Source organism: Xenopus laevis, chromosome 2S, assembly GCF_017654675.1.
Source record: "Xenopus laevis strain J_2021 chromosome 2S, Xenopus_laevis_v10.1, whole genome shotgun sequence".
Lineage (NCBI taxonomy): Eukaryota > Metazoa > Chordata > Amphibia > Anura > Pipidae > Xenopus > Xenopus laevis.
In genome coordinates, this window is record NC_054374.1 from 142383847 (window position 1) to 142396967 (window position 13121).

General features: G+C 38.3%; 1 protein-coding gene across 1 annotated transcript in view; it reads right to left on the reverse strand.

The window, feature by feature from the left end:
- The window catches only part of MGC68662 (uncharacterized protein), a 74074-nt gene that overhangs the window by 20807 nt on the left and 40146 nt on the right, over nucleotides 1-13121 (reverse strand). Inside the window, 3 exon segments of the mRNA NM_001089864.1 lie at nucleotides 3749-3866; nucleotides 5841-5932; nucleotides 11908-11972. Of these exon segments, the coding sequence (NP_001083333.1) occupies nucleotides 3749-3866; nucleotides 5841-5932; nucleotides 11908-11972 (275 nt within the window).

Consider the following 13121-nt stretch of genomic DNA (forward strand, 5'->3'; position numbering starts at 1 on the left):
TGTCCCCCGCAGTTCACAGCAGCCATCTTCTTTTTTTCGTTAAACTTCAGAAACAGACCTTCATTTACGGTGCATGCGCAGTTGGCATAATTTTCCCATCCCGAACAACTGCGCATGCGCCGAAAGTCACGAAAATTTCCAAAATGAAAGAAGTGTAAGTAAAGATTTAGGGGCATTTGCACCGGGTACCACCTAAGCTGGGGGGGGGGGAGAAGTGAAGGGGTTCTACAAAGGGTAGGGGGTTTGTTTCTCCTTTAAAGGGGTGGTTCACCTTAACTTTTAGTATGTTAAAGAATTGCCAATTATAAACAACATTCCAACTGGTCTTCATTATTTATATGCCTGTTTCCAGCTTTCAAATAGGGTTCACTGGCCTCATCTAAAAACAAATGCTCTGTAAGGCTCCAAAGGTATTGTTATTGCTACTTTTTATTACCCATCTTAGTCCAGTCTCTTCTTTTTATTATTATTATTATTAATATGTATTTATATAGCACCAACATATTGCGTAGCACTGCTTCAAATCAAAGTATGATTGCTAGGGTAATTTGGAGGATTGCTGAAATTGTAAACTGGAGAGCTGCTGAATAAAAAGCTAAATAACTCAAAAACCACAAATAATGAAAATCAATTGCAAACTTTTCCCTTTCCCCAGGAACCAGCAAGTATCAGACCATCCCTTTAAATCTTCCAGCATTTTCTGCAGTTTATATGGTTGATGTGATTATTCTTGTCATCCAAACACTTATGGAAATAAACAATCTACAAGTAGCAACATTTGATAAACCTTATTAGAATTGTGCTCTAAAAAATGAAATCATCACCCCAAAGCTTCAACTAAAACAACTCAAGCACTTATAGAGCAATTTGGTAAAATATGAAGCAGAACAAACACTAATGCAAACAAAATATACAAAACTGTGACAATTTTATAACCTGAATCATAATCCCCTGGAGTATAGAGATAAACCATTGGGCTTTAAAAAAACAACCCCGCAGCTAAGAGAGAGAAAATTACACAGCTATAGACATGAATTTTCCACGTTATGGATAAACTACATCCAATTTCGATTTTATGGTTGATATCTTCAGCCATTAAACTGCTGAGCGATACAAGCGAGACTGAAGTGAAAGTTTATTGTGGTTCGGTAAATATGTGATGTTACATAATTGGCTGTCACATGTCATCAGGGCGGCATGTGGGCTTTGTGTTTAATCAGTAAAGCAGAGCAGCTATGGGGGTTAGCACATAATTAGGGGCTACATGTATAGGGTTGTCTCTGCGTATATATATATATATATATATATATATATATATATATATATATATATATATATATATATATATATATACATACACACACATAGTCTCCTGTCTGCAATCAGTGCTGTACCTGGGGTTTGGGTATAAGCAAGGGAAGATACCATTAGTCCAGCAGCAGAAAGCATCCTACATATTGTGTAAAAAAGATAATTCATGCCAGAGTTGCACAGCTGCAGGGCCAGATGTGATTATTATGAATGTGCAGATATTTAGGGTCCCATAGACTTCTTTGTATGACATCATCAGTTTAATATAATCTGTCATTCTAATGTGATATGAGAAACACCACAAGGCTGTTCCATGAAAATTCTTAAGGGAAACTTGGCTTTCTTCCCAGGATTCCTGCTAATTTGCCTATAAATGAGGAAGGGCCCTCATTACAAATGGGATCTTTGTTTAAAACCATTTCTTTTGCTTTGCATAGACTCATCGGAAAAGCTTGCACTTCATTAATGAGCCCCAACACATGACTTGGAATTCCTTGGGAATGTTCACTTCTCTTTCACACTACACATGATGTGTAGGAGATTCATTCTTTTGATATTACTTTTTTTTAAAGAAAAACATACCTTGCTCCACTGCAGTTTTAATACGATTCCCTTGCATCACAAAACAACAATGAAAAATGAGGGAAAACTTAAAATCAGGGGATCTAAAATGGGGGTTCTAATGTAATTTAAAAAAAATATGAAGGCCAATTGAAAAGTTGCTTATAACTAGCCATTCTGTATATACCTACTAAAATGTAGGGGCCCATAGGGGTTAACATGCCCCTATGGCTTTAAGGCCCTACCCTTTTCCTTAGTTACTAGGCAAAAGCCTATGTATCCATTTGAGTTTAAGCTCAGTGTTATTGGCCAAGAGGTGTAATGACAACGTCCTGCCACACTGCAATATAGTGTGTGTAAGGAGTGGCCACTTCCTCTTTGGCCTCTGTATGGTGATCCAGCTGGGTGTGCCCAGGGGGACTGAGTTCAGAAGGCCCAGAAAGAGCCATGTGTTTTGGAGAAGATGTCGGGGACCAGGAAACCCCGTGAATATGGGTTAGTGAGAACAGGGTAGACTTGTAATAGTCTCTCTAGGAGAGAAAGGTAGATAGGGTAAAGAGAAAGAGCAGTTGAAGCTCCAACAAGGATTTGCAGCAGGGAGTAGCTTCTCAGAGGCTCTGTGTGATGCCTCCAGTGCAGGGACCTCAGTGAATAGGGTGTTAGGTTAGCTGTCAGCTTCCTGAACAGTGCACTGGATGGGAATGGCGTACTGAATACTGCAATTGCCTATTACCTGATATGACTGTGTGTCATGTGATAACACCTCATCTGTGTACGCCCAATCATTTGTATGTTTTATATGCACAGTAGCCTGAGTGTTGTAGTTGCACTATACCTTAGAGGGAAAGCTTCCACTTAGAGCGAAGGCCCGGATCCTGAAGAGAGAGTCCGATGTAACCCATGCTCCTACCTTAGCGGACGTTAACTATCTGTGGTCTGGATAGCCCAGATTAGTGTTACATTAACTTAAAGGTCAACCACCTCTTTAAGTTCTGAAATTCTACTCTCTTTGCAACAGCCTCCCTCTTAACAGTCAGCCTATAGAAGACCTGAGTTGTTGGTGTGGTCTCCTGATAAAACTGTATTGATGAAATAGGTGTTGGATTCAATCCAGCAGAGCTAGAATGAAATGGATAACAGGCATCCCTCCTTCCAGGTCCTAAGAAGCAGTGCAATGGTTTGTATGTTGGAAAACCTTTGAACGTGTTCCTTTGAAAAGGAATTGTTCACATTCAAATAACTTTTGACATGAAACAAACATTGATATTCTGAGACAGCATGCAATTGGTTTTCATTGTTTTATAGTTTTTCACTTATTTAGCTTTTGGTTCAACAGCTTTCCAGTTTGGAATTTCAGCAGCTACGATCGCTACAGTCTTGTTTACCTTAGCAACCAGGCAGTGGTTTGAACGAGAGACTGGAATGAATAGGAAAGGGACAGAATAGAGATAAAAGGAATAGTATTAAAAAAATAATAAAAATGTAAGCTCACAGACTGATAGTTCTTTTGGCTGCCGGTCATTGACCCCAATTTAATAGCTGGAAAGATGTAGAAGAGGAAGGTAAATAATTCAAAAACAAAAAAATAAAAAAAATAATGAATATCAAGGGTAAAGTTGCTAGGAACAGGACCTTCAATAACAATGCACTTAGGCATAGGGTTCACATCTAGTTATATAAGAAAAGTCTACCCCACTTTATTCATCTATCATGAAAACTCTTTTCTTGTTCTTTTATCAAATAATACACAGGGGTTGAACATTTCCCCCACACTACAATGTTGGAAAATCGAATGTTTGTACTATTTTACTAACTTCTTATAACATCTGTGAATAGCAAAGTCTGACGAGCGTGTTCTCTTTTCAGTTGTACTTACTTTATCCAGCAGTTTACTTGCATGTAGGCTTAGGCTATTGAAGAATATTTTTTTGCTTAATAAGTGCATTTCTTCAATTGTAGTCAGCAGTGAAGAGGCGCTTGTGCCAACAATTGCACTGAAAAAAAAAGAGCCATTGCCACAGTAGATTAGATGTTAGTGTTCATGGAAACGGGTGCTTCTCAGTTATAGATTTTAGAATCATCAAGAGGAACCGCTGAATAGAAACTGCAGATCAGTGCTATAGAGATATGTAAACTATGATAAAGACACCATACAAAAAAAACACACAAATAACATAACATAAAGATACTGCATGTAAAAACCAAGCTAAAGCTACTGCCACCTTCACACCAGACAGTGGCTCCAGGGTGCACACTTGCGTCTTAAAGAGGAACTATCGTGAAAATGAAAATCTAATATAAGCTTCAGCATACTGAAATAAGAAACTTTCTAAATACAATCAATTAAATATTTTGTACTGTTTCTGAAATAATCAATTTTATATTCACTATTCCTCTCTCAGCATCTGTTTCTTTTCATCCTGTCTTCATTCAGGAGTTGGGTGTCAGCTCACTCAAATAACTGATCCCAGTACAAACAAAATCTAACAAAATAACTGCCTTTTGCACAAATCTTGCATGTAGAGAGACAGGATTTCTGGTGATTTTAATAGAGTGAGCTCTAATACATCTACTAGGCAAAAGGAGCCCCCATATAAGATATATTGGATCAGTCATCCGACACCCAACTCCTGAAGTCAGAATGAAGAGAAACAGATGCTGGGAGAAGGATAGTGAAGATAAACTTGATTACTTCAGAAACAATACAGAATATTTAATTGATTTTACTCTTATTTCAGGAAAACTTTCCATGCAATTGCACCGGATATATGGCAAACAGTGAGTGAATATAGCGGTCATTTTTACACAGGCCAAAACGGCATCCGGCATGATGAAACTACGTCAGGCACTTGTGAGTCTTCTATTTATTAAGCAAAACAGGGCAAACAGGAAATCAGAAGCTACTCCATGTTTGAAATTGCAAGGTAGATAAACAGGTTCCCAGTATACCATCTCCTCCTTTCCCCCTCTGTAATAACTGTTTAGTTAGCAGGAGTTCATTATGCAGGGGGATTATCTTCACTTGCACTCAAGTTTAACTCAAGAAATAATAAAAACATAGATTTTTCATAATACAAACAATAGGCAAAAACAATGTTCAACACAATCCCTATTCATTGCACTCATGTGGAACAAGGAGTATACTTCCCCTTTAAAATAATAATGCATTAAAACCATTCCTAATGCTACTTTTACTGTTTAAAGTGGACCCGTCACCCAAACAAAATTATTCCAAATCCTATTTTATCATGTTAGTCAAGCAAAATGAACTTTAATTACACTGTATAAATTATTTGAATATTGTTTCCATCAGTCTGGGAACTCATAATTATATTAACCAGGAGGGAGCCATTTTGAGGACACTGTTATTAAGGCAAGCCTTGTATCATCTCAGAATCTTGTTTGTGCACCAGGGGACAGGGACCCAATGTCCATCCCCATGCCCTGGTTACACAATTAAATCGTTAAGAGAGCTGGGGGGAATGTGTAGAGAGCAGTGACATCTAGGAAGTGCTGAATAGAAAGTGAAAGTAATTGTTTACCCCGCCTCTATGCCTAGGCATAGAGGCGGGGTAGGCAATATTTGATTGACAGCTGATATTTTTAAATGAGTTTACAACAGCTATGAATGCTTTAATAAAAAAAAGAAATTGGCTTCCATGTTTAATTTAAAAAGGACTTTTATTATACAGATTTTTATGTCTGGGTGACGGGTCCACTTTAAAAGTAAACGTCTAGCCTCCCCCCACCATACTTCCAATTTCTTACACATGCTGGACTCCAGCAGCTTTTCTCCCATGGCTATACTGAGCATACTGCAGCGATATCAAACTTGGGAATGGTGCAAAGATCAGGGTGTCAAAGCTTGGTATTTCAGGCATTTTGTGTTTGTATTTAGAAAGCAGCAAGAGATTGAGATAGTTCTGAGACTGTGCTGCTGAGCTATGCTAACAGCAATAGATTCGTACCTTATGGTATGATGGTAAAACTTTAGGAGATTGGAAATCTTGAACAGTAAAACAGCCCCGGGCTCTGCAATAATGACTTGCTCAATACGAACCTGTAAGAAGTAGAAGAAGTTTAGCACAATTCTTGAATGTTACATTATTAAACTGAAAGCGATCATACTTTTACAGAGACAAGAAAGGAACTCATATTACTTTTAATTAAGGTTAGTAACTCATGTGGCCTACATTATTATCACAATATAAACTAATAAATTAATTATGTGCAAAACTGGGCCTCAAAAACACAACATGGCATTACTTGAGTACTTCATACAGTAACAAAAGTTACACTATGCTTTCACAGGCTTCCAAGAGAGAGACACTGCATTCCTTATTTGGTGAATAGACTTGGCACTAACCTTCCAAAAAGCATGGATGCCATAGCACTAATACTTGCCCCGTGTGTAACTGCCCTTTACTAATAAGAAAGAAAATTTTAAATTATTAAAGGCAAACTTCACTGTATTGAACTTTGGGTGCTCTGGCACCCTCGAGGATTTCAGTAGTTGGGGGCAGCAAATCAGATATTACCAATGCAAAGAGCAGTCAGCAGAAGGTCAGTTAGACAAAAACCCAACATAAAAAACCAGCAGTGAACGAACATAGAAAGAGACAGATACTGCTCTCAAATAAATATACTTTAATTAACTTTAAAATAATTAAATTTTTTTTTAATGAAAGTATATTAGAAAATACAGGTACAGGTATGGAATCCGTTATCCATAACCTCCAAATTACGGAATGGCCGTCTCCCATGGACTCCGTTATAATCAAATAAACCAAATATCATAAAATTATTGCCTTTTTCTCTGTACTAATAAAACAGTACCTTTTACTTGATTCAAACTAAGATATAATTAATCCTTATTGGAAGCAAAACTGTCCTATTGGGTTAACAATGCTTACATGATTTTCTAGTAGACAAAATGAAGATTCAAATTATGGAAAAGTCCGTTATCTGGAAAACCCCAGGTCCTGAGCACTTTGGATAACAATTCCCATACCTGTACTTTGGAAAGCTTTAATAATAACTGCCCCTCTCTACACAAATCAAGCCGTGCAGACTAGTAATGTGCGGGTTGGGATTTCCTTGACCCACAGCCGACCCTAACCCGCCCTTCCCTTAGCCCGTGCTTGCCCGCATCTGACTTCTGGGTTGCTTTTATAGACCCGCGCTGACCCGCCCCGCCGATGACATCATAAAAGGGGCGGGGTGAGCAGGCGCAGTGTCTATAAAAGACGAATCCGGAAGACGACATTTGATGGTGGCAGGGAGAGCAGGAGAAGAGCTCAACCCGCACCCGCCTGCCACCCACGAGGAAGAGTGCAAGATCGGCCCGAACTGCGGGTCCCGCAGGTATCGAACCGGCCCACACATATCTACTGCAGACTCCATAAATGTAGTTACCTCCGGTTAGACCCCGGTTACCCATGTCCCCCAGCCTCATATTTAGTTGTTAAAACTTAAAGGAAAACTGTACCCCCAAAATGAATACTTAAGCAACAGATAGTTTATATCAAATTGAATGACATATTAAAGAATCTTACCAAACTGGAATATATATTTACATAAATATTGCCCTTTTACATCTCTTGCCTTGAACCACCATTTCGTGACTCTATCTGTGCTGCCTCAGAGATCACCTGACCACAAATACTTCAACTCTAACTGTAACAGGAAGAAGTGAGGAAGCAAAAGGCAGAACTCTGTCTGTTAATTGGCTCATGTGACCTTACATGTGGTTTGTATCTGTGCACAGTGAATCTTACGATCTCAGGGGGCGGCCCTTATTTTTTAAAATGGCAATTTTCTATTTATGATTACCCAATGGCACATACTACTAAAAAAGTATATTATTATGATAATGGTTCATTTACATGAAGCAGGGTTTTACACATGAGCTGTTTTACTCAGTATCTTTTTATAGAGACCTACATTGTTTGGGGGGTATAGTTTTCCTTTAACTCAGGTTTGAGTTGGTTGAAGTGTGGGTTTTTAACCATAATGCAATGGGGCTATGGGAAAGGATAAAAATGAACTGTGTGTTGATATGTTTCGAGGAAAAGCGAAGCTATCTACAATATTTATTTAGGATTCTGATAAGTTGCACGGATTCTAATATCAGTTACATAACCATTTCGGTTCATATCTGTGTGTATGCAAAATGCCAGCCTTGAAATGCTGATTTGGTCTGCGTTTTTCTGCTTCGACACAAACCAAATCCTAATGAAAAATAATGATGATAACATTAGAATGTGCCCTTCTCAAATCTTCAGGGAAACCAAACATTATTTATCCTTAAAAGCACCAGCAGATCACTTGCTGGGAAAAGCCCTAGGGGAGTTAAAAGCTGCATCTGTATTATATCTATCCCCCTCTGAGCAGGAAAATCACCACCTTAGACGTGGATATTGATCTTTAAAGATTCACAGCAGGTCACAACAGCTGCAACAGCACAATATCACTTCTGGTGCACAGTACTGCTGTGAATCCCTGCTCAACCCAGGCCCGATCCAGCCCTAGTCTGAGAAGGGACTATAAAGGGTTTGTTCACCTTCCAAACACTTTTTTCAATTCAGTTGTTTTTAGATTGATCCCCAGAAATAAAGAATTTTTTTTTTTAATTTCTTTCCATTATTTATTTTTTACTGTTTTTCCAAAATCTAAATTTAAAGTTGACTGTCCCTGTCTCTAGTGTTTCAGTCTGGCAGCTCAGAAATTGAGGTACAGATTCTAAACCGTTACAATTTTGCAACATTTAGTTGAAACATTTCTCAGCAGAATTTCTGGAGTTTCAGCAAATATATATCAGCAAATATTGTATCAATTCTAACAGCTGCCTGTAATGAAACCCAGAGATTCTGCTCAGCAGGGACAAAGATAAGAAATGTATCAAATAAATGTATCCATTTAGAACAGTTTACAGGGTCGGCGACCCCCCTCTCAGAGCTGCTTTAGAAGGTGAAAAATGACACTTTACACTTCAATATTAAAAAAACAGTCACACATAGAAAATCATCTGGTGATCGAAGTTGTTTGAAGGTGAACAACCCATTTAAGACCCAAGCCTGACTAGCTGATGCAAGAGATGATGTTAGAGGAAGGGGAAGGCATATGGTTGCCCACCTGTAGCGCACAAATAAATAAATAAATAGATGTGTTGCAATTGGGCGGTGGTGACCAATATCTGGCCTGAGCCTGAAGTGCTGGACAATTTTTCAGCCTACGCCTGCCCAAATCAACACCAACACATTTCTTATAATAGGATGAAGGTATTATACATTTGGTACTGCATTTATCTTGCCATGCGTTTAAATGCAATTCCACTTCAATGTAGAATACCTTCTAAAGGGGCTGTTATCTAAACTTTGCGTTAAAGGGATGCGGTCTTGGGAAAACATGTTTTTTTTTCCAAAACACCTCAGTTAATAGTGCTGCTCCAGCAGACTTCTGCACTGAAATCTGTTTTTCAAAAAAGCAAACTTAGTTTTTTTATATTTAATTTTTAAATCTGACACCGGGCTAGACATATTGTCAGTTGCCCAGGAGCCCCCAGTCATGTGACTTGTGCTCTGATAAACTTCTGTCACTCTTTACTGCTGTACTGCAAGCTGGAGTGATATCAACCCCCCACCCTCCCAGCAGGCCGCCAGCAGAACAATGGCAAGGTAACCAGATAACAGCTGCCTGGTACATATAAGAACAGCACTCAATAGTAAAAATCCATGTCCCACTGTGACTCCTTCAGTTACAGTCATAGGAAAAAGTTTGGGAACCCCTCTCAGTCTGCATAATAATTTATTCCACTTTCAACAAAAAAAGATAACAGTGGTATGTCTTTCAATTCCCGGGAACATCTGAGTACTGGAGTGTTTTCTGAACAAAGATTTTCAGTGAAGCAGTATTCAGTTGTATGAAAGTAAATCAAATGTGAAAAACTGGCTGTGCAAAAATGAGGGTACCCATGTAATTTTGCTAATTTGAAAACTGCTCAATACTGATTACTGGCAACACCAAATTGGTTGGATTAGCTCGTTAAGGCAGGTGAGTCCAATCATGAGAAACGGTATTTAAGGTGACCAATTGTAAGTTGTGCATCTGTTTGACTCTCCTCTGAAGAGTGACCGCATGGGATCCTCAAAGCAACTCTAAAAAGATCTGAAAACAAAGAATGTTCAGTATCATGGTTTAGGGAAAGGCTACAAAGCTATCTCAGAGGTTTAAACTGTCAGTTTCAACTGTAAGGAATGTAACCAGGAAATGAAAGGCCACAGACACAGTTGCTGTAAAACTCAGGTAGGCCAAGAAGTGGCATATGCGAAGGATTGTGAGAAGGGTTACAGACAACCCAAAGATCACCTCCAAAGACCTGCAAGAACATCTTGCTGCAGATGGTGTATCTGTACATCGTTCTACAATTCAGCGCAATTTGCACAAAGAACATCTGTATGGCAGGGTGATGAGAAAGAAGCCCTTTCTGCACTCACGCCACAAACAGTCGCTTGTTGTATGCAAAAGCTCATTTAGACAAGCCACAGTCATTTTGGAACAAAGTGCTTTGGACTGATCATACAAAAATTTTGTTATTTGGTCATAACAAAAGCTCTTTGCATGGCAAAAGAAGAACACCGCATTCCCAAACTTTTTCATATAAATGTACATTGAGTAGTAGAAACAACAGCCTACCTGAAAGCAACTCCATCATAAAGTGCTGGCTCTTTCTGAAAGCACATGACCAGGCAAAATGGCTGCCTACACACCAATATTACAACTAAAAAAATACACTTGTTGGATTAGGAATGAAATTTTACATGGTAGAGTGAAGTATTTGCAGTGTAAACAGTGTAATGTAGGAATAAAAACTACATCATAAAAATCAAGACAGAATCCCTTTAACTTTTAGTATGATGTATTGTAAAGAGTGATATTCTGATAAAATGTGCAATTGGTTTTCATTTTTATTTGTGGCTTTTTAGTTAGATAGCTTTTATTCAGCAGCTCCTCAGTTTTCAATTTCAGCAATCTGGTTGCTAGGGTTCTAGCAAACATGAAATGATTTAAATAAGAGACTGGAATATGAATTGGAGAGAGGGCCTGATTAGAAAGTTGAGAAATAAGAAGGGGCTAGAACATTCATTTTGTAGCATTTGCTATTTAAATGGGGTCAGAGACTCTTATTTGAAAGCTGGAAAGAGTCAAAAGAAGAAGTCAAATAATGAAAAAAAATAAATAACGAAGACCACTTGAAAAGTTTCTTAGAATTGGTCATTCTAAAAAATTAACTTCAAGGTGACCTACCCCTTTAACTTGTCATGTGTTCTGAAGCATTATACAAGAAACTGGCATTATATTTATCTTGCAAGAGGCTCTGCGATGTATTTGACATGAAATTGCAACAGCTTTTATTCTCCCATGGGTTATTATACCTGCAACTGGGCCTGGCATACCATATCATGAATGAATCTGTGTAGAGTTTGTCTTAGTTAGCCTCCCCGAACATATAAATCTTAGCTAAATATCTCATGTACCTAGCCCAAACCAGTTACTTTCCTAGGTATATCAAATGTACGTAATCACATGAGACTGTGATGTTGGTTACAGTACACTCTGGGGCAGATTTATCAAATTCGAATAAAAAAAGAGCAACCGAAATGTATTAAAAAAAATATAAGTTTTTTTGGGTGAATGGGCAGTTTAGATTTTTCCAAGTCCACCAATTGACTCCAAATGGGTTCTAGGAGGTCCCCCATAGGCTAAAACAGCAATTCGGCAGATTTTAGATGGCGAATGGTCGAAGTCTAATTTTTAAACCGACAGTACATGATAAATTTCGATATTCTAATTTTTTTTCAAATTCGTATCGAATTTGGACTATTCCCTAGTCGAAGAACACAAAAAATAGTTCGAAATTCACATTTTTTTTTAGTTAGAATTTTTACTTCGACCCTTGATAAATCTGCCTCTCTGTATTAACATAATCAGCCAGAAAAAAAAGTCAAAAATAAAGTAAATGGAGATACTCAACACCTTCAATGGCCTGCAAACACCCTCTGTGATGTGACCGACCACCTCCTGGATATTATCTTCAACGCCTATTAAAATAAAAAGAAACATGACTCAAAATTCAGTGGTATTTGTAGGGTAAACATTGAACCATTTAATGGAATTTAATGATAATGCCATGTGCAGTGATAATCACAGACAATTCCCATTGCTAATTATGACATGCAATACGCTACACTGCTGTATGATTTGCCATAAAGGATTTTTTAGAGAACAAATTGCCACATTTGGCTAGACTCGCTGTAAAGGACTGGAATGTCTGTACTGCTATTGAGTTCTATTTTCCTTATTCGGAACTCTGAAGATAAAGCATGAAACTTTCAGGAGTCATAATATGTTTTATAATAGCAGTGTATGTACTTTTTGTCAGGGATCGGTTTTCCCTCTGGCAATTCTTCAAGAGATTTTACAACTTAATGTTAACTTGTATGTTATAAAATATCCTATTCATTGCAGCTTTTCATTTCGTCTTTATTTTTAATCACTGCTTCCTCTGCCTCTTTCCAGCTTGCAGTATAAAACACTATTTGATTATGAGGGGTCACTGACCTTGGTTAGCAGGTATGATTTAACTATAAGTTTTTTGCGAGGACTGTTAACATCAAAATGAACTTGTTGTTTCATTGTGGTAGTTTTCAGCTTTAAGGCACTGACAAACATAGCCGTTTGTCACCCACAGGAGATCGCCTCTGTGTTCAGCTATTTCCCATTGTCAAAACAAATCCCCACCCTCTTTGTTGCGGTCAGTAGAGACTTAAGGTGGCCATACACTATAAGATATGCTCTTTTGGTGACATCGCCAAACGAGCAGATCTTTTCGCCCAATATGCCACTAACAGCAGGGCTATATCGGGGGTAACCTGACCTATGGCCGAACGATCGGATTACGACGAGCGTAATGGGCGCTGACGGGTCAGTCAGGAGAAAAATCAAACCTTCCCGATCTATATCATGTCCAGATATCGATCGGAAAGACCCGTCGGAAGCCTCCATACACAGATTAGCTGTCAAATTGGTCTAAACAGCATTATCTGCCCATGTATGGCCACCTTTCGTTAATGTTTATTTCAGAACTCCACCTCAAAAATCTAAGTAAATATTATGTATAAAGGCATTTAGAGAACTTTCATTTCCTGGTGTCAGTGGTCCTTGAAACACTATCCTGTGATGGTTTTCAT